This window comes from Gekko japonicus, unplaced genomic scaffold (assembly GCF_001447785.1).
Source record: "Gekko japonicus isolate JY-2015 unplaced genomic scaffold, Gekko_japonicus_V1.1 scaffold998, whole genome shotgun sequence".
NCBI classification, from domain to species: Eukaryota; Metazoa; Chordata; class Lepidosauria; order Squamata; family Gekkonidae; genus Gekko; species Gekko japonicus.
Window position 1 is genome coordinate 460,732 of NW_015164216.1, and position 21,060 is coordinate 481,791.

Here is a 21,060-nt window from a genome sequence, read left to right on the forward strand (position 1 = left end):
AAAAAGCCTCCCTGCTTTATGTGTGAGTGGGCAGACTCGTGCTTTTAGATAGGATACCCCCACAGGATCCGATCCTTCTTTCCTCTTGCCCTGGGTGTGTGTGGTTGTGTGTGTGTGTGTGCACATGCGAGCCTTGTTATTGTTACAGAGAGCAAGTCTTAGCCTCTGATCTGTAGTCTTAGCCTCTGATCTGCCTTTCATTAGGAAGAGAGAGTGCAACACAAGAGGAATAGCCTCTGGCAGGCTCAAAGGCATCACATTGCTGCTGAGTTCCCTTTCCTCCTCAAACTCTGCCCCTAAATCTCCGAATATCTCCCAGCTTGGAGTTGGCAACCCTAGGTGGGGAGGAGCAATTGAGCTGAGCCTCGTGCCTTTGCCCTGAGAGAGTGGATAGCGGTGAGCTCTTTCTCTGAGCTCTTTCTCTACTTAGCAGCCGCCACTTGTGGCTAGATGGGGTCTCCAGAGGCGATATTCCTTTAAATACCAGAAGCTGTAGGGTACAAGCCTCCACGGCAGACTGAGGATTTGAACCTGGGACTCCAAGATATTAGCCCAGTATATAGGTATTTGCTAGAAGATGCAGTGGAATATCCCATTCTATTTTGTCATTTCCCTTCACTCATGCAGCTTGTCTGGAGAGATTCCAGCCCCAAGAAAGGAAGAAAAAAATGGTGGGCAACCTTCCCATCGTAAAATTAAGAGGTCATCTCAGACTCTCCCAAGTGGATCATCCTGTTCAACGGGGCTTTTTTCATGCCTGTGCTAGGAATACCTCATAGTACACATTATCAACACAATCTATATGTGAGATGCTGTACGTGTCATGTGTGGTGTAGTTGTTAACGCATCAGACAAAGACTAAGGAGTCCACTATTCAGATCACATCTCAGCCACAAGCCAACTGAGTCACTTTGAGCTAATCATGCTCTCTAACAGGATTGCTGTTGTGAGACGAAACCAGGAATTGTAAACCCTTATACCTCACCTAGAGGTCCTTGGAGGAAATGTGGGACAAAAAATTAACACATTACCCAAGGAGGGGCAGTCCAAAAAGATTAAACATGGCCACTGTCACTTGCAGCCTTGGGACTTTGCTGAACCTTAATGTTATAGAATATTCAGTGATAATGAAATAATAAGATGGAAAAATGAATTTATCAGAAAACTCAGCTTCTGACAGGAGCTAGGAAACAGACATAAATATGGCCTACTTTTAAATATGCTTGTATGCATAACATCAAAAAATGGAAGTGATGCTTAAACATGTTTTCTTGCTTTCTTTGCCCCTTCTACTCTGAAGCCACAATGATTCCTATTTTCCTTGTACTACAACGGCCTACTGTGATCAGCCAGTTTGATTCCAGGATAGCTCTGTTTTATAGTGTGCTTTTGCAGACCATCATTACATGCTCACAGACTGTTGAAGGGAGGAAAAGACCCATTATCTTGCAAGGTTCTGGTTAAATGAATTGTTGTTTTGTGTTCACTAGGCTGAAAATACTTTCTGCCCTTTAATGAGAGAGATATAATGTCTGCAAATTACTGCTCCAGGGGAAAATGACAGGTTCACACTTTCCAACAAACCCTGCTGTTATCTGTAACATAAAATAGCTGTAGTGACCAATACAAATAAAGCTTCGTTTGCAATAAATACTTGTTCTGAATTAGATACATAAATTTGAATCACAGTCCATCTTTGCAAAAGATTCTGGGGCTAAACAATGTGCTCTTACTCCCCTGTAGGAAAAAATAATTAAGAGCTAGAGCTCATTAGCCAAAGAACTGATTGCCAAGATCCTTTAAAAAACGCAACTGAACTTTCTATCGCAGCCCCCAAATGTGTGCATTTTTGTGAGTATGTGAAGCCTTTGCAGTTTATCTATTTTCGTCTCAATTGTTTTATATTTTTACAGTGATGCTTCCGTACATAACTTGTGTGTGTGTGTGTGCGCTTGTAAGCCTGGAAGCATGGTGACTTCTGGCAACCCCTAGTGGGTCTAGGGCATTTCAGAGACATGTCTTTGATATTACCTGCTCCTGAATCCCAGCCCTGGATTCCTTGGTGGTCTTACTTACTAGGGTCGGCCCAGCTTAGCTTCCAATATCTGATGAGACTGGGCTTGCCTGGGCTATCCAGGTCAGGCTTCCCTACATAACTTAATGCATAATATATATGTAATGTAACACAGTATATAATACAGTAGTGTAGCACGAGTCTGTGGGTGCCTGGCTCCACTCCCAGGTGACAAGGGTTCCACACAGGGGCTTGTGCCTTTGTGAGACCACCTTCTTGTCACTCCTGATTGCCGCAGCATGTGGGCTGGGAGGGAGTTCATCAACCAGCAGTTGGGTCACTCAATGCTTGGATCCTGCCCTCTGCGGTACCAAAATACTCTGAATGCTGTAATCAATAAAACTGTGGCCTGTTTTTGTTCCAATCCTGGTTTGTGGTTGTTGTTGTTGTATTTTGCCTCCCTCCTCATTCGGCATCCACAGTGCCCTTAGGAATACAAGTAGATTGCCATGTGGGCTTGAACCCACACCCAGTACGTACCCAATATTAAATCTGCAAATCCAGGGCTATTTTTGAGCAGGAACACACAGGAACGGAGTTCCGGCTGGCTTCAGAGTTGGCCATGCCCACTACAGCCAAAACTTCTACATGCATGGCTATAGAGGGAAGGCCTGGAGAGTGACCCCCCCCCCAGCAACTCCGATGTGGGCAGGCCAGGGGAAGCCCTGGAAGGATTGGGGAGGCATTTAAATGCCTCCCCGTGCCTTCCCTTCCCTCCAAGTGCCAGCTTGCCTGGGCTCCCCGCAGCCGCAGGGCGCCCGGGCAAGCCAAGGGAAGGCAGTTTAAATTCCCTTCCCTTCAAGGGGGGGCTTGCCCAGGCTCGCCGCAGCTGTGGGGTACCCAGACAAGCCAAGGGAAGGCATGGGGTGTAGCCTAATATGCTAATGAGCTGTCATGGGTATGGCCTAATATGCTAATGAGTTTCTGCTGCTGGGTGTGGCCTATTATGCTAATGAGTTCCCCCTGGGCTTTTTCTACAAAAAAAGCCCTGCAAATAGCTATATTATTTATGACTGGTCTAAGGACTGTAAAAATAAACTAAACTAAACTAGCTATATTATTTAAATCATGCTCAGACTGAGCCTCATGAAATAAAGATTAGCCATCAAGCTTCAACAAACCTTATCCAACAAAGTTGTGCAAGCATATGCTGCTCTCTGATGAAACAGAATAACCTACCTCTTTAAAATTATCAAATGCAGACAAAATAATTTCGTGTCCTCCTCTTACAAGACACACTGCTGCTAAGAGTTCTAAGACCAGGGCCTTTGTTCTGTACAATGAGAGAGAACAGTCAGTTAGAACAATGTGACAACTCAGCTTTTTCCAAGATGGATGTGATGACATCTGAAAATATTTTTTAATGTTCAGCTGCCACTTCAAGAGATTGACCCTGCCAATACTTCAGACAAGATACTGCAAATGCTTAATAGCTCCTTGGGTCATGAAGCTGAAATCCCCATCTCTTTACAGAGTTCTCCTAATTTAAAAACCAACAACTAATGCATAAGCAATATACCTGGTATAAATCATGCATAAACCCTAACTCTAGCAAAGCAGCCACAAGTCTGAGATTAAAGGAACCCAGTTCTGCAAAGGCATTAATCAGGGGCTGTAGTATATGAAAATAAGGTGTTCCTTGCAGAGCAGTTTGAAACAGGCAAAAAACATCAGCTGGACACAAACATTTCCCTTAATCAAAGAGGAACTTACCTGGAGTTCTTGTTGTTCAGGCTTAGTGCAATTTCATTAACAGCATGGGGGTGGGACATGACCATATTGAATCCATACTGAAAGCCAGAAAAATGGACAAATTTTAGGGTTCACACAACAAGTTTTGCAAACAAATGTATTGTCTTCACTCAAAATATTTGTTATCCGTTCTGAAAAAAATGCTTTTGGTGATCCACAGCAACACTAAACAACATCCATGTGCTATGCAATAAGGAGTGTAGCCAATCTTGGATCTCTGACAGGAGTATGGGTGTGATACGTTTCCAAATATATTAGTCACATTAACTTTCGTTATCTAAAAACCACACTTTCACTATCTAAAAATCACATAACACACATATGAGCACCAATCTAATAATATACCTAAAATGAAGTCTTTCCTACTAGTTTTGTAATAAATAAGCCTCAGTTTTATTCGTAAATAAATGAATCAAACTCCTCTCCAATACCTCCCAGAATGCATCTGGATTGAGAAACAAATAAGAGTGCCAGCTCCCTCACTGATTCTAAGTACTAATGTGGCAACCAAAATCCACCACCACCACCCCCGGTTATGTTCTGGTCTCTCAAATAATTATTTATATCCATATGACCCAGTCCTCTCCAATCTCCTTAAATATATATATATATATCGTTGCCCTAGGAGTTGAGAACAAGAATGGTCATTCCCACTAAAGTATCCAGGGTGGATGTTACAAAGTGTAAGCAGAGGGGTCTCATGAACTTAGATCTTCCCTGCATGACTCATGAAAATTTGATGCCTGGGGTTGGAAACTCACTTGGACAAAAAGGCGAGCAACGCAGAAGCCACGCATTTACCCTGCTCTGCCCATTGTGCCAACAGAGCTTCTTGCACTAGCAGAAGTACCTCTAGGAGAAGAGCCTGAAGGAGCAATTTTGTGTGATGATGCTATGCCGATTCCCTGCTTCCCTTTACCTTTTCCTTGGGCTGGGCAGTCCCTTTTCTTGTTCTTTGTTTCACTGTCTATTCCACCCAGTTTTTAAATGTATACAGAGATATGCTGACCTAGCCTAGGACTAAAATCCTTCTTTTGTCTTTGTCTAACAATGGCACTCAAGAGGCTGGTAGTAATTCCAAAGCTAACCAACGGCTTCATTTCACTTTTGAGGGAAAATGGTCAGGTAGGTATCAGGTTTAGGGCTTAGAAGAACAGGCAATAGGAATGAGGTAACTTCATATAAATATAAACAATAGATAGTTTGTCACAATCAAGTAGCTGTCTGGTTATACAGAGAAGGCTTTAGAACTGTGGAGAGAGATCTCTTGACAGACACTACTTAAATAAACAAGCACAAGCTTTTTCATCTAAAAATACTTAAGTTTGTAAAGACAGGGACATTCACACCAGTTCCAATTTTCCTCATTAACCACTTTATAGGGATCACCCTATCTATCTATCTATCTATCTATCTATCTATCTATCTATCTATCTATCTGTTGAATTTATTAACTGTCCTCCCTAGTGGGACCAGGCTCAGGGCAGTGTACACACGATCAAATAAAACATCATATAAAACAGTTTAACATCAGACTAAAATAGATCAGACTAAAACAGTAAAATAGAATAATAAAACAGTAAAATCAGGCTAAAACAGTAGATCGAATTAACTACAGATGTTGCTAAGATCCTAACTGCAACACTGTTTCATGAGGGAGGGGGCAAGGGAGAGGAAGAATTATTTACTAGGAGCTGTTTCCTTCAGGAAAGGGGTATTTGTCCCGCTTTCCTAATTCAGGATTCTCCTTGATCTTCTTCTTCTGCTTAACTCTCCCTCACTGTTCCCACTCCACTCTCAGCTCTCACTGAACTGCCACTCTTAACTGAAACTCCCAACTGTAGAATTCCATTTGAATCCTTTATCACCCAAGGATCTCAGACTGGGTTAAAACATTAACCATTTACTGACACCTTCTCAGTGCAACCTGGGCACTTCACATTAGCTTTTTGTGGATTTAACTCTCTGTCTCTCTGGAGAATGCCTGGACATATTCTTGACTCAGGGAAGGGAGCCCACTTCAACAACATTTCAAAATCCCTCCTTTCAAATGAATGTATCCAATCAGACAACTGAAATACCTGGTAGTTCATTATGGCCCGCAAACACATGATGCAGACATGGACATCATCCTTTTTACTCACTAGTCGTGAATTTTTAAGTGTTCTTCTGCTTGGTAAGGTGTTATACCTGCAGATAAAAGAGTAATCTCATCAGATACTGGTTATTAACAAAACCAACAGAGACTGGGATTTGTTCCCACTCAACCACCCATGGAACCATACATGTAGACTTATAGTACAATACATACACAATTATAGTACAAACAACTACTAAGAATCTTATATAATGAGTCATGTTACTGAAATATGCTCAATTATATTCACAATATGAAAGTAAACTTTATTTTATCAATGCATTTCAAAGGAATACCTACTATAGTTTTGAATACAGAGCAGACAGAAGGAATTGGCTAAAATTAACACACAAGTTCCTTCTGTTGCCAGAAATCTACCACTGGATCCAACCCTTACATACATGAAATTCCAAAGAACTTTTAGCCATGAGGCAGAAAATGAAAAATGGTGAGGTTAAACATCTGAATCAGAAAATGAAAAATGGTGAGGTTAAACATCTGAATCAGAATTCTCAGAACCAATATTTCTCTATCTTTTACAAAGCTATCCTATTATGTCTTTTGAGGTTAATACCTGCATTACTAAGAAAACAAACTCCTCTGCAACCCTAAGTGCAGATAGTAGCTTAACTGTTGCTTACATTGTGCTTATAATCTTACACCTATCTGGGCTCGTCATTTCACCAGTGCATAGTGTCTGGATTATTCTGTTAATCACTTACCTTTACTCTTCTTTCACCCTTATCTACCTCACTATGCCATGAGGAAAAAATTGGAAATAGGAAAACCGTGTAAGCCACTCTGCCCTCCTTCGAAGAAGGGAACGATTAAAAAAACCAGATAGCTGATCGAAGGCAGGCACTGATATATGCCAGTATATTACTGGGGAAAATTGATGTTCTATAACCACTGCTTAGTACTGAATCTGAACCTCAGAAATTTATTTGGGGGAATACCTGCAATATTTGCAGACTGCAGCTGATATGGTCACATGCACTGTCACAGCAAGAGATTCACTATTATTGCCAAACACAAGTCTATGTGTCCAACTGGTCAATAAATCAGGGTATTATATGCTAGCTATGACTTAATCCAGTGCAAATTGAAATTGCAAGCAACTGATAGCTCCCTTTGACAGAAAATAAATCCAATGTGGCTAAATTCTTTCTTTTTAGAAACCCTGATTGAACATAAATTATCAAGTGAAAGACACCCAAATGGTCATGAGAATATATATTTAATGCAGATACATTGAAACCTAAAATATTTTATCATGCTGTGCAATAAACCTTGCAGAGGTCTTTTCTTTACTATTCATACACAATTCGTCATGGCACAAAAGCAAGTAAGCCAGTTTAATTCTGATGTTAACCATTCCAGCAAGTTTATATTGTAGTTTGTGGAAACTACTGAGTATAGCACTGCCACAACGATTCAATATTCCATCAAATAACTACCCTATTCTATTAAAAGAATGCTTTAAATGAACTTTAAAAATGTTTTGAATGTTGTAAAAACACAAGACTGATAAGTTAGGACTCTTTCTGGAACTAATCTCAAATCCCTATGTCTTTCAAATAATGCAACCCAGAGATGACTTTTCAACTTGCTTTTTGTACTCAGGTATGCATCCTGAGTACAAAAGGCATGCTCAATTCACTGTGAAGGACACATACCTATTCAGTTCCACAGCATGCCACTCTATTGGTGACCCAAGGTGATTCACTGAGAACTAACAGCTTCTGGATGGTTGGTTAAAGCAGAGCTGACCGAAACTGAATCCACTAAAGACAGAGGTTCTCTGGCTGGGTGGGAGTGATTTAGGGTTGGGGTGCCATCTCCCAGCTCTTGACAGTGCATCTTTAACACCTGTGCCAACCGCCAGGAGCCTGGGTGTGATTTTGGATGCCTCCTTCTCTCTCTCTCTTTTTTTTTATAAATCCCCAGGGGGATATTTTTTAATTTTGCATAACTACAAAAACTACAAAGAAATAATAGGGAAGGGACTACAACTAAGGAAATAGGAAAGCAAACCACACTAAACTAAAACCCCAAGAGGAGAACTTTCCACTGTTAGTAAAAACATTAGTACTGTTAGAGTTAATGTCACAATATACTTGTGAAGTTCTTGCTTATAACGTTCTCTGTTCATATGTTATTTTGTTAGTTGTTATGAGAGAAATCTCTGATCATCTTCTTATTCTTTGCTTCAAAAGGCCATTTTCCAAGTCCTTCTGCCTTTACTTTGGCTTTCTGTCTCTGAAATCGTATACCACTCTGGCAGGTCCTGAACCCTTTTCTGCCGCAGAGTCCTCTTCCGTTCCCGAGGTAGCAGAGTTACTCGACTTCATTTCTTCCTCTTTGGACTCTTCCTCTTCCCTCAGCTGGCGTCTCAAAAATTCTTTACCTTTAAAAATGGAGTCTATCTTCTCTCTTCTATTGTTGATTTTAAAGATGACACATTCCGGAACCGCCCATCTGTACGATATCCCATTTGTTTGAAGAAAAGAAATTAGATCCTTGTAATTTTTCCTCTTTTGTCTAATTTCAAATGGAATGTCCTTTAAAGTTTTGATGATTACATTTCCTATTTTCAGTGGAGTTGCTGAAGTTGCTTTTAAAATGGTGTCCCTAGTTTGTCTTCTTACAAACTTGACCACTATTTCTCCAGGTAAGCTATTTTTAAAAAGTAATTGGAGTATGCCCTATATAGGCTACCTCCATTTCGTTTACAAGTTCATCCGCTGTTAAGCCTACTGCTGGAGCCGTAATTTCACTAAGCACCTTCTTCAGGTCTTCTTGATCTGTTTCAGGAACCCCCTGAAACCTGAGAACCATGTTACCTTTTTCCATCTGTAGCTGTAAAACTCAGTTCTCTTGGCAATTCTGCTTCATTTCCACCTCTCCCATCCTTTTCTTCCAACTTCTTGCTTGTGGTGTCTATCTCTTTAATTTTCTCATTTGCCTGCACCACTTTTTTCTCTGTTTCATTCAGCTGGAGCTGCTGTGCACCAAAATTTTTATTCATCACAGTCAATTGCTGGTTAATACCATTGAGTTGTTCCATCACCAGCTTGAGCACATCCGCCAGAAGTTTGAGGACATCTGCTCCCTCTTCCGGCTTCAGACTCTGACTGCCCGGTTTCGTTTTAAACTTTCTCTGCTGGGCCGCCATCTTTCCTGTTTTGTTTACAGTTTCTACCACTCCCACAAAACTTGGAAAACTCGCCAAGTACCTTTGCGATTCAGATAAGTCTCTCAAAACACTTTCGGTTTACTTCCTCCCCTCTCCCCCTTCGTGTCCGTTAACCGCTCATTCGCCAAAGAGGCGTCCCTCTTTGCAATCTCTGTTTCCGATCACCAAGGGGGGGGGGGAATCACCTTTCAAATTACTCCACTTTATTTAGAACTCATGTTCATTGTCGGCCAGTTTTATCTGACCACGCTTGGTTTTACGCCATTCCGCTTGATCTCCGGCGCTTGTCCCGGTCAGTCCAGCTTGTGCCTGAAGGCCACTCAGCAACTGGTCAGTCGGGGCAGAAGGGAGCCTCAATTCTCTGGCATTATGCCATCGAAGAGGCTACCCCTCAAAAGCACCCTGGCCTGGAGCCTATCACAAAGGCTCCGCGGGGGTGTCACTTGAGGTGGCACCCCACCAGGCCGCTGGTGTGCGATTTGCCCTCCTCCGTTGTGAGGAGAGCGTCCACCATCGCTGTTCCATCGACCGCGTTTATCGATGCCTCCTTCTCAATGGAGGTCCAAGTCACAAATGTTGCCAGACTGGCATTTTTACAGTTGTACCAAGTCAGGCAACTGCCCCCCGTTGTGTCTCCCTCTGACCTCGTCACAGTAATCTATGAAACAGTCACCTCCAGGCTGAACTGCTGTAATGCCCTCTAAGTTGGCCTACTCTTGAGACTGACCCGGAAACTGCAACTGGTCTGGAATGCAGCGGCTTGGGTCCTTATGGGGACCCCTTAGAGAGCACACATTCAGCCAGTGCTTCACCAGCTGTACTGGCTTCAGATTGAATACCAGGTCAGATTCAAGGTTCTGGTATTAACCTTTAAGGCCTTGAACGGCCCGGGGTTAGCGTACCTTCAGGACCACCTCTCCCGGGATACCCCATGAAGAGCACTACACGTTGGGGAGCAAAATCTCCTGGTGATCCCTGGCCCAAAAGACATCTGGCTGTCCTCAACCAGAGCCAGGGCCTTTTTGGCCCTGGCTCCAGCCTGGTAGAACTCTCTGCCTAGTGACATCCACACCCTGCAGGACCTGGTACAGTTCTTCAGGGCCTGTAAGACAGAGATGTTCCGCCAGACCTATGGTTGAGGACAGCAGCAGTTTACCATCTAGCCTGGCCTCCATCTCTTGCCCCCTCCCCACCGGGAACTATAACTGATATCAAATGCCTTGGATGAGTTCTATGTTGTATTATACTGCTTGAATTGTCTTTACTGTTAATTATTTAAATGTATTGCTGTATTGGCATATGTTGTACACTGCCCTGAGCCCTCCGGGGAGGTTGGTTTATAAATTGAATCAATTAATCAAACTGAAAAATGGAATTTTTGTCTTGATTGAAATATCATCCTTTATTAGCTTGTTTGTTTGTTTTTTGCCTCAAGGTTCATGTACTAGTGATAGTTTTAATATGTGATTTGTTTTTACTGTCAGTAGTCATTAGCGTTATAATATTTAGCAGCCACCTGTAATATTCATTCTGTTTCTTTGCAGTGACAGGAAACACCGGCATCAGTTTATATGGTTCATTCAAAAGAACTCTTAAAATGATCCCTAATCAAATTTGGGGGGGGGGGGGCAAAGTGACGCCCTGATTTTCAGTTGCTTTCTTTTCATTTCTTCCTACCAAACGTTAGGGCAAACAAAAAAATGGTTTTCATTTCCTTTCTGCTGTCCGTCAGAGATTATGATACAGTGTGTATCTATTCTATGAATTAATATTGTTTCCTTGCACACGCACACACCTTCCTACCACTTCCTTCTTCTTTCCTTCAGAGTCAAACTATAAAAAGATGGATCAAGATGGGTAGCTGTGCTAGTCTGTCTGTAGCAGCAGGAAAGGATCAGAGTCCAGGAGGACCTTAAAGATTAACAACATTTGTGGTAGGTTATGAGCTTTCTCGGAGCTGCGGTGGCTCAAATGGTTAAGATGCTGAACTGCAGGCTGTGGAAGGTCGGTAGTTCAGCAGTTCGAGACCCGAGTGTGCCACATGATGGAGTGAGCTCCTGTCTCTAGTTCCAGCTCCTGCCAACCTAGCAGTTGGAAAGCAAGAAATTGCAAGTAGATAAACAGGTACCGCTTCGGTGGGAAGGTAACAGTGTTCCGTGCACCTTGGTGTTTAGTCATGCCGGCCACATGACCACGGAAACGTCTTCGGACAGCGCTGGCTCTTCAGCTTTGAAACGGAGATGAGCACCGCAACCCTAGAGTTGGACTCGACTGGCTTTCGAGCAAGGGAACCTTTACCTTTTTATGAGCTTTCTCAAGTCACTGCTTTTCTATAAAAAGATGTTTCGGGGGGAGGATGTGTATATTCCAACAGTATTACCAGACTTTTTTTTTGTTTAACTTTTCAAGTGTGAGCTGGGAAACCCTTACCTGAAACCTCATCATAGCCAGGAATATACTAGGTGGGCAAGGCAGTGATTTCCAGTCCCAGACACCCACTTACAATACCAATGATACAGGGTTACTGCATGGATACAATGCATGGGAATTATAGCACTGAGAGCCTAAAAAGCTCTACATAAATTGTATTATTATGAGCATCAACCACAACAGCACACTTTTAAACACACTTTAGATGCTACAGCCCAGTTCACAATAGCCTTTCATCACACCATAATGAATTCCAATGCTCAACCGTGCAGCAGAAACTGACATTTCCATAGGCACGAACATGTGGTTTGCATCTGCCAGCCCCATCACTGACCTCCCTTCCCTCTCATCCAAAGCTGTGAATACAGCCTTTGCACATGCCAACTGCATGCACGTGGTCTTTATTCATGTGGTCATGGATCCTGCATGGATTCAGCATGTGAAGGCTCTATCTACAGTTCAAGATGGAAGCTGGAGGATGACTTCATTTCCCCCCCCAAATAATTTATATTTTCAAGACAAACAAATATAAAATGGGTACATTAACACATATCATTTTCCCCTATTAGTCTACCTCATACATAAATCTAAAACTATGTCAATTTTCCACCTTATGTATATAATATTTTGCAAGGATATAGATACATAAATCTTATTTTCTACTAATTTAAACTTTGTCTAAGTATTTTAGTAGAATCTTCCATTAACTATATATGATTATATGATTCTTATTTTCTTCTAGTTGGATTCTCTCTCCCTTGCTCTCTCAGCTCATTTTTTAGTCCATCTTTAGGATCTTACTCCATTATAAGTCTCTAGATTTCTCTCAGAAGTTGTAGCTTCCCAATCCTTCCTTCCTTCTTCTTCTGGTTTCTCTTTTTAAGTTTTAAAGTCTTAATTCTGTGGGTTTTTTTCTTTATAGGTATAGAAGTTGTTTTCTGGAAATAGCCATCTGTAGTCAATTCTTGAAGTGGTTTGAAATTCCATAAATTGCTTTTCTCTCTCTCTCTCTGGGTCGGTGTATAAAACAATGTTTTGAGGGCGTCATCAGTATTGGTATCTTTATAGAGTCTCAAGTGAACTTCTACAAAAGTTTTATTCCTCTTTGGAGGTGCTGGTTTCATTTTGAAGACCATATCAGTTAAATTACAGGTTTCTTCTATATCTTCTATATAGAAGTGTCCTTGCTTCTCCTCCTTCCATTGTGGCTGCCCTTCCTCTATTTTGCTTGATGTTTGTTGTTGCAGTAGATCCATTTTGTCTTGCTTAGAGGCAAAAAGTTCTTTCACTGCTGTGTTTAAAGCAGCAATAATCGAGTTTTGGATTAAAATTTTGAGGTCTTGAAACGAAGATACAACCTTTGACACCATAAGTCGTGATCTATCTGTGTCATCCATTTTTAAATCCATATGTTAAAACCAAATAATCTCAAGGTTCTTTTTCTGCACGATTTTACAAATCACAGTCACTGATATTTACAAAACATAGCTGTTTTAGTCATATTAGAGACAGAGTTCAAGAATCTTATCAATTGGTTACATTACAGAAGAAAATCAAAACAAAATGTACTTACAGTTGAACAAATATAAACATAAGATGCTGTGAGAATATAATGTATAAAGAGTTCAGGGTAAGATCCAGTTCTCCTTTCTTCCTTTAAAAATCAACTATTAAAGTATAATTGCTTATATTCCTTTTTAAAATGGAGGTAAATCTTTATAAAGTCTTGCTATTATTCCAGATTCTTTGCTTATAGCTCCAGACAAAAGGAAGAGAAAAAGGGGCTATATATTTCTAGATTATCAAAGTCCAAAAACAGCTGAAGCCAATTTTTCTCCAAATTTTTTATTCCACAGGGAAAATTAGTACAGTCTCAGACAAAAGTCTTCTCTCTACTTTTTTGCCCAGGAAGCCATTTAAAAATCACTTGAAGTTTTTTTCATGGCTGCTGCCGGAGGAAGGGGGGTGGAACCGTAAAGAGTTCTTTATCCCTCTGTTCCTTTCTCTTTTTAAACTTTAAAGGGGCTTTATCATTAAGTAAGTAGACTTTCTGTTGTTGCTGCTTTTAAGCGTACTCACGGTGTTGTTCTTCATTGATGTTATGGATGAGCACTACATGAGCACTACCCCTTCGGGGTAGTCACAACTTGGCACCCATGTCTGATATGGCCATGCTCGGTCGGCTCCTGCATTGGGGCACTCTCAGACTTCCATCTGCTTGCTGCCACACACGAGGGATCCAAGTCAAGCCCCTTGCAATGAGCTTCTCTTTGGGAAGCTCATTGGAGTTCAGGATCCCTCGAACCTCTCTAAAAGAGCCGCCAATCCGGCCGTCACACGGGAGCTCTCCCCAGTGTGACCGCTCTCGTTGTGCCAAAGCCCCGCCCTCCAAGCTGGAGGATGACTTCAGAGGACATGATTCCACCCTCTCTCCCCTTGTTCAGACCAATGGAGCTGTCACACACAAGCATTCGATTCATTCTGCAAGAGACTACTCAGAGACGGCAGGGGAGGGATTATCTATATCCCATGTGCACATAAATGGGTATGAGGAAGGGCAAGAAAAACCTTGGTGGAAAGAAGAAATATTTTCTCCAGAGCAATCGCCATCATGCCATTCAACCTCTTTTATTTAACACTTTGCCACAAACAAGCAACAAATCTGTACTTTATTGTTCAAGAGAAAACCCTCACTGCACTGATGCGTAAATCTTTCTCATATGGATGGTGGCGATGAAGGACTTGATAGCCTAAAATTTATTTCTTCACAGCCTTCTGGGGAAAAGGTTGACAATAAGATAATAGTTTCTAGTTGTTATACCTCAAACCCAGGATTTCTCCCACTCTTCAGCTATACAACTTAATATCATCCATTTTGATATTTTAATAGGGTGCTTTTTTGGTGATACGTTCTAAAAACGTCTTCAGGTCAGTTCAGGTTTCATCAAAAATGTTAGCCTGGGGCCTCTAGAGTCTGAGAAGCAATTCACAGACTTTTTAAACAACAGGTAGTACATTAATCTTCAGTCTTCCGGTGACTCTGAGGCTTCAGAGAACAACTTAATCTCTAAGTCCATTCTCTCTTTAACCTTTCTAATCACTCTGGCAACAAGGACTGTTTACCCTCCGCTGGAACTGCTCAGCACTTAAGACAACTTGAGCCTTACATAATCAGGAACTGATGCTTCAAGAAGGAGAAATAAAGTGCATATGCCTCGTTATAAATGTGCAGACACTTCTGGAATTAGTGGCTACATATTTGCAACTCATAACTTGGTGTGAACCTAAATCTTCCCAGCGTTTTAACTTTCATCACTCAGAGAATATTTGTGTGTGTTCTTCTGTGATGCCACACTGCAAAGAGGTGTTACCAAGGGGTGTTTTAAACAGGAACTCCTGCAGTTGTCATTATGGATGAAACACTAAAACAGGAATTACTGTATTTATAAACATTAACATGAAATATATATTCTTACCTCAAAATAAGATTTTATGTGGGTTGCCATTGGCTCCATTGTATGTCCTTCTCCTGAGGTAGTCACCTCAGAGAAGCCAATGTTAGGTACACTGGGCTCAAACTATATTGGTCTTTAAAGGTCAGTACCAGTCCTGTGAATTAGTCCCAAAAGCCAGTTTAGATGGAACAATACTGGAGCGATACGGTCCAAATGTATTTTCTGCACATTCTTCCAAGCAAATCCCACAGAGATCACATAACAGCAATCAAATCTAGATGTTACCTGAGTACGAACCACTATGGCAAGATATTTTCACCCAGAAAAGGCCACAGTTAGCTCACAGCTGAAAATGATGAAAGGGGCTCCTGGCTATGGGTGCCACATGGTTCTCCCAACAGGAGGCCTAGGTCCAGCAGCACTTGTTGTTGTTCAGTCGCACAGTCGAGTCCGACTCTTTGCGACCCCATGGACCAGATCACGCCAGGCCCTCCTGTCTTCCGCCGTCCTCTGAAGGTTGCTCAATTTCATGTTCGTTGCATTTATGACACTGTCTAACCATCTCATCCTTTGCCGTCCCCGTCTTCTTTGACCTTCAGTCTTTCTCAGCATCAGGGTCTTCTCCAGTGAGTGCTCCCTTCTCATTCACTACCAGGCTATGAACTTGCTCCTTTATGATGACTGCAAGCCTGTCCAGAACAAGAGACACCTCAGTTCCCAGGTCAGTCTTTCCTTCCACCAGTTACACCTTTGTCTTGTCTGGATTTAGCTTCAGCATATTGGCCTTCATTCATCCCAAAACTATCTCCAGGCACCGATTCAAGGTTTTCACAACCTCCCTGGGACCTGTCAGAAGTGTGAGATAGAGCTGAGTGTCATCTGATGGGGTTGCACTCCTCCTTCATAGCTTGGGTGTGCTGCTGGATCCAGGGGTCCTGCTGGAAAAGCAGGTGGCAGTTATGGCCAAGAGCACTTTTCAACAGTTTCAGCTGGTAACCAAGCTGTGGACTTACCTGGGGCATGCCCTGGTAACATCTAGATTAGACTACTTCAATGCACTCTACATGGGGCTGCCCTTGAAGAGTGTCTAAAAGCTACAATTGGTATATGATGCTGTGGCCAGAATTATGGCTTGAGTGGTTATAGGAAATGTATCTTCCCCACCCTTGTTGCACCTACACTCGCTCCTAATGTGCTTCCAGCCTCAATTCAAGGTGCTGGTGTTGCCCATTAAAGACCTACATGGTTCGTGACCAGCATACATTAAAGACTGCCTGCTCCTATATGAACCTACCTGACTATTGCAGTAAATTTTGGAGATCCTGCTTCAGGTGCCCCCACCAACTGAGGCTAGATGGGTGGCAACCCAAGAAAGAGCCTTCTCAGTCATGGCACAAAAATTATGGAATTCCTCGCAAATGTCATGGGCCAGCCAGCTGGCGCCTTCTCCTCCTCCTCGGAATCGGAGGAGTCAGGCCCTGTATCAGTGGAATACCCACTTGAGCAGCTGGGCTGAGAAACAGACCTAATGAGGGAAGCATCGGGAAGTGAAAACGCTTCTCAGCCACAGCCAGGCTGCTCATTCTAGCAGGAGTCTCAGTCCCCACTGAGATCTCCTGAACCACTGGAGTGCAGAAGAAGGAAGGAGTGCCTGACAGCTTTAGAGAGAAGACGGATTGCTCGCCTAATTGCACAGCAGCGATCAATGTTGGTTCCTGGAGCAGAGTTTTTACAAGAGCAGCACTGACAGGCAAAAATCTGCAGGATGAGGAATCCACCGGGAAGAAGCGACACCTGGGCTTTGGGGATGAGTTAGCAAAAGGACACTGAGCCAGGCTTGGCAATAGAAACAACCTTCCTCACCACCCCCTCTGTGAGCTGACCCATTTAGAGAACAGAGTGCTATTTTGCCTTGTTGCCTTGCACCCTGTCCTGCTTAACCTGTGCTTGCGCTTTTACAGCTAAAGACCCAGACCCTGGTTTCCAAGCCTTGGGCCCTGAACTCCGGACCCTCCTTTCCCCTGACCTTTGGACAGATCCCTCAGCTCTCTGACTCTGGACAGCTTTGTAGACCATGCTCTTGTATTCTGTCTTGGTTGTTACTGTTGTATTTGTGCATTTCAGAAACCCCAGGTAGAGTAAAAGCACCAGGCTCTGAGTGTGACACCAAGAGAGAGTCCTGCCCCCTTCTATCATTGCATTCCACCAACAGGTGAAGATTTTTATTTTTTTTGTCTGGCATACCTTCAGGCATTCTCACTGACCCTTCCTCCCAATCATGTGTTTAAGTATCTTGTTTTAACTGTTTTTAATTGTTTTTATATATTTATACTTGGTTTTAATCTTATTTTAATGTGTTTATTTTTTGCTACCTTGGGGACTCCTAAGTTGAGTAGAAAGCCTGCTTTAATTTTCTTTTTAATTTTTAAAATGAAATAAGAACATAAGAGAAGCCAATGTTGGATCAGGCCAATGGCCCATCCAGTCCCATACTCTGTCACACAGTGGCCAAAAATATCAGGTGCCTTCAGGAGGTCCACCAGTGGGGCCAGGACACTAGAAGCCCTCCCACAGGAGGGACCTGGAGGCAGGCAGAGGCAGGCAATGGTGGCATCCTGGGAGCAGTGCTGGCCAATAGGAGGGCCTTTTGAGGCCTCAAGTCAGGTGAGACTGATGGGGAGAGGCGCACAGAGGGAAGCCCATTGGCCCAGACCAGGGTTGTTTTTTTTCCCCTGGGGGAACCTCACTGACAAAAGTTCATGAGTTTTCAGTATACAGATTGAAAACGTCATTTCCCTCTTGAGAGTTTGGGCACCCCGTTTTCAAAAAAACCCCAAAGCCCTAGCCCAGATACTGAGAATGGGCCAGGCCCCACCCCTAAACAGAGAACACTGGAGAACCGGAGTGGTCCTGCCTCAGTCAGGCCTTTATTAGGCATAGCCCCAAGGCATTTGAAGAGGACTGGAGAAGGCTACAGGTGTTGTGAACCCCCTCCTCCTCTTTTCTGAGACTCCTGTAGGGCATGGTGGAAAAAAGGGACACTGGAGAGCATGACCGCTCCAGACTCCAAACCCCAGGAATCAGTCTGGCAAACACCATGAATGAATGATGTCACCAAAAGCTGCTGAGAGGTCCAAGAGAATCAACGGAGTCACACTTCCATCTCCTTCAGTAGGTCACCCACTAGGGTGGCCCAAGGCTCTTTCAGTCCCACAACCAGAGATGAATGCTTGGAAAGGATCCAAACGATCCACTTCATTCAGGAATCCTTGAATTTGTCCAATCACCACTAGTTCAATTACCTTGTTCAAGAATGGTACATTTGAGACTGGACAATCGCTCCTCAAATTTCCGGAGTCCATCACACATTTCTTTAGGAGTGGATGCACCACGGCCTGCTTCATGGCTGGGGTGATGACCCCCCTCTCTCAAGGAGGCATTTTTACTGTGCTGGTCTGAACTGCCCTATCAGCTATAGATGACAACCCTATGTCATGATGGAAGTAAACAGACTAGAATATTAAGACCCAGTTCTATGAACTGCTGTGTTGCCAAATCAGCTCAAGGGATCTGTCAAGGATATGCTGTTTAACCGAACGAAAAATAAGTACTGCTTTTAAGATTTAGGCAAGAGAAAATAAGTAAATAAGTAAAATACCAGTACAGAGGTACACATTTTCCTTAATGATTTTATTTAAGTAATAGTCCCGTACAAATGGAAAACAAATGAAGCAGAAGAACCATGCTGATGTCATCGCCCACAAATGATTTTCATATGCTTTACATATTTATATAGTTGGGTGTCAACACATTACAGAATCTAGTTTGGTTCGAGTAACACAACCCTGGCAATCTGTTGACTCTGCATATTTCCTCCCACCACCAAGTAATTAAAAATGTCTGCTTTTTCACTAATGAGAAACTTTCCATTAAAGCGGTGGGGACAATGCACAATGGCAACCTTAATGGCAACCATAATGGGATCCTGAAGATCATTACATACTCAACGAGGTAACAAAAGCTTCACTTTTTGTAGCAGCTTTAATTGGAGACCCCTGTCATATCTGAACGAACCCCTGGCTTGCATCCTAAGTACCACAAACAGAGGAGTCCTGCTTGCAGAAGAGGGAATTTCGGCCTCCTCTTTCTTGCTGTACTGGCCCACAGAGCTGTCCTTGAGGGATGGGAGACCTCCTAGAAGGTTGCAGTATACAGTAATGGGGGAGAAACAACAGCAGGAAGGGGGAAACTAGTGAAGAGACTGCATCTTCCTGTGCCAACTCCAGTAGTTTCTTCTAGTAGTGCCCTCATAGCAGGTGGCATGGACTACTGCTGCCCACCGAAGAGCTTCCTACCCTGTTGCTTCTAGTCTTTCAAATGGGCTTCCAGAAACTGTTTGGTGGTTCCCATTCCCTTTCAGCTTTTTGGAAGGCTTTCAAGGAAAGGGCTTTTTTATGAGAGCTCGAAATGATCGCATTTACAGTACCATCCTAAGCAAAGTTATACCCTTCCGAGTACATTAAAGCCATTGTGCTTAGAAGGGTGTGGCTCTGCTTAGGATGGCACTGGTATTGTGGGCTCTTCTTTACAGGTCAATATGCTTTGTTCCATGCACCTTGGCATTTAGTCATGCTGGCCACATGACCACGGAAACATCTTCGGACAACACAGGTTCTTCAGCTTGGAAACGAGCACCGCATCCCTAGAGCCAGATCCGACTGGCTTTCGAGCAAGGGAAACCTTTACCTTTACTATGCTTTGTTTGAGGTGTTTTATGGCTGGTGGTTCATTGAGCGAACTGGGTGTGGCTGTATTTTTGCTGTAAGCCACTATGAGCTTTTACAGAAGGCTGTGGAATAAATCTTTCAGTGAAAGAAGGGATTAAATAAATAAAGTCAGTGAAACTTGGGGGGGGGGGCTTGCTGTAGCATAAATTTCATTTTGCTCCTTATGGGCAAATAATAAAAGGAATTTTAAAAAGGCGGTTCATCTGAATTCTACATGAAAAACAGAGAATTTAGGAATGTTCCCTGTAATGAAAAGTGAGCCATAAAATGTTTTGGAAGTTAGGCTATTCTCCACAAAAAGCAGCTCTGTGGGTTTCCCAGTTTTGCCCACCACATTCTCTTCCAAGGAGTGTATCCATTAATTTTAATGCCGCTTGCAAAAATACAGAGCTATAATGATCAGGTAGAGAGGCTCCAAGAAAGATTCTGCCACCACTATGTGCAACTGAGGGGGGAATGCCTGGGGAGTCACAATCTGCAATTGCCTTTCAGATTTTAGTCAGTTCAGGACACCGCAGACGAACTGAATACTGGCTGGAATCTCTGCTTAAGTTTAACATCAAAAGGCCTTCTTGGTGACCAGGACAAGATCTACCAAAAACCCAAGCGCAGCTCTGGAATGCCACAATGTGAAAAATGTTACACAGTAAAACACTAAAATAACAACACTAAACAATGACATGTTGAATAGCAAAATAATGGTACTGTCTGTGGCTTACTGACATTTATTTACGTACACAGACAACAAGAGATGGCAAAATCCACACTACGTATAGGTAAACTGGCTGGCCCCTGTCTGGGTGGTGAAAGCTGCCCAACAAGAGAGGGACACCCACAGACAAGATATGAGCCTCTGCATATCTGGGGGACTTCCCACCTAATGCAGAGACATGAGACTTAAAAAAAGAAAGAACCTTCAAAAATCACACAGACAAGTTTCAGAAACGGCAGACTACAGAGAGCACCTGAGAAGCAGTTAAAGGAGGGGAAAGCAGAGAGAGGAAGTAAGGCTGCCCAAGCCCCTGAGAGAGCTTAGAGAATCTTGGAGGTGGAAATTTGGGGAATTCGTTGCCGTTCCCACAGTTTGTGATTTTTAAATGTGCCTAATTAAAAATAAAAATACACAAGTAAGCTTAAGTACATGAAATATAATGAGAGAACCGATGTCGCATACACAGAAGGCTCCTGTATCAGGAGCCTTTCACGTATGACAGTGGTCACCATCATTA

At 42.8% G+C, this 21,060-nt stretch overlaps 1 protein-coding gene across 1 annotated transcript in view; it reads right to left on the bottom strand.

The window, feature by feature from the left end:
• Nucleotides 1-21,060, bottom strand: part of FMNL2 (formin like 2) — a 254,022-nt gene that overhangs the window by 54,830 nt on the left and 178,132 nt on the right. The window contains 3 exon segments of the mRNA XM_015408483.1: nucleotides 3,254-3,347; nucleotides 3,788-3,864; nucleotides 5,908-6,016. Of these exon segments, the coding sequence (XP_015263969.1) occupies nucleotides 3,254-3,347; nucleotides 3,788-3,864; nucleotides 5,908-6,016 (280 nt within the window).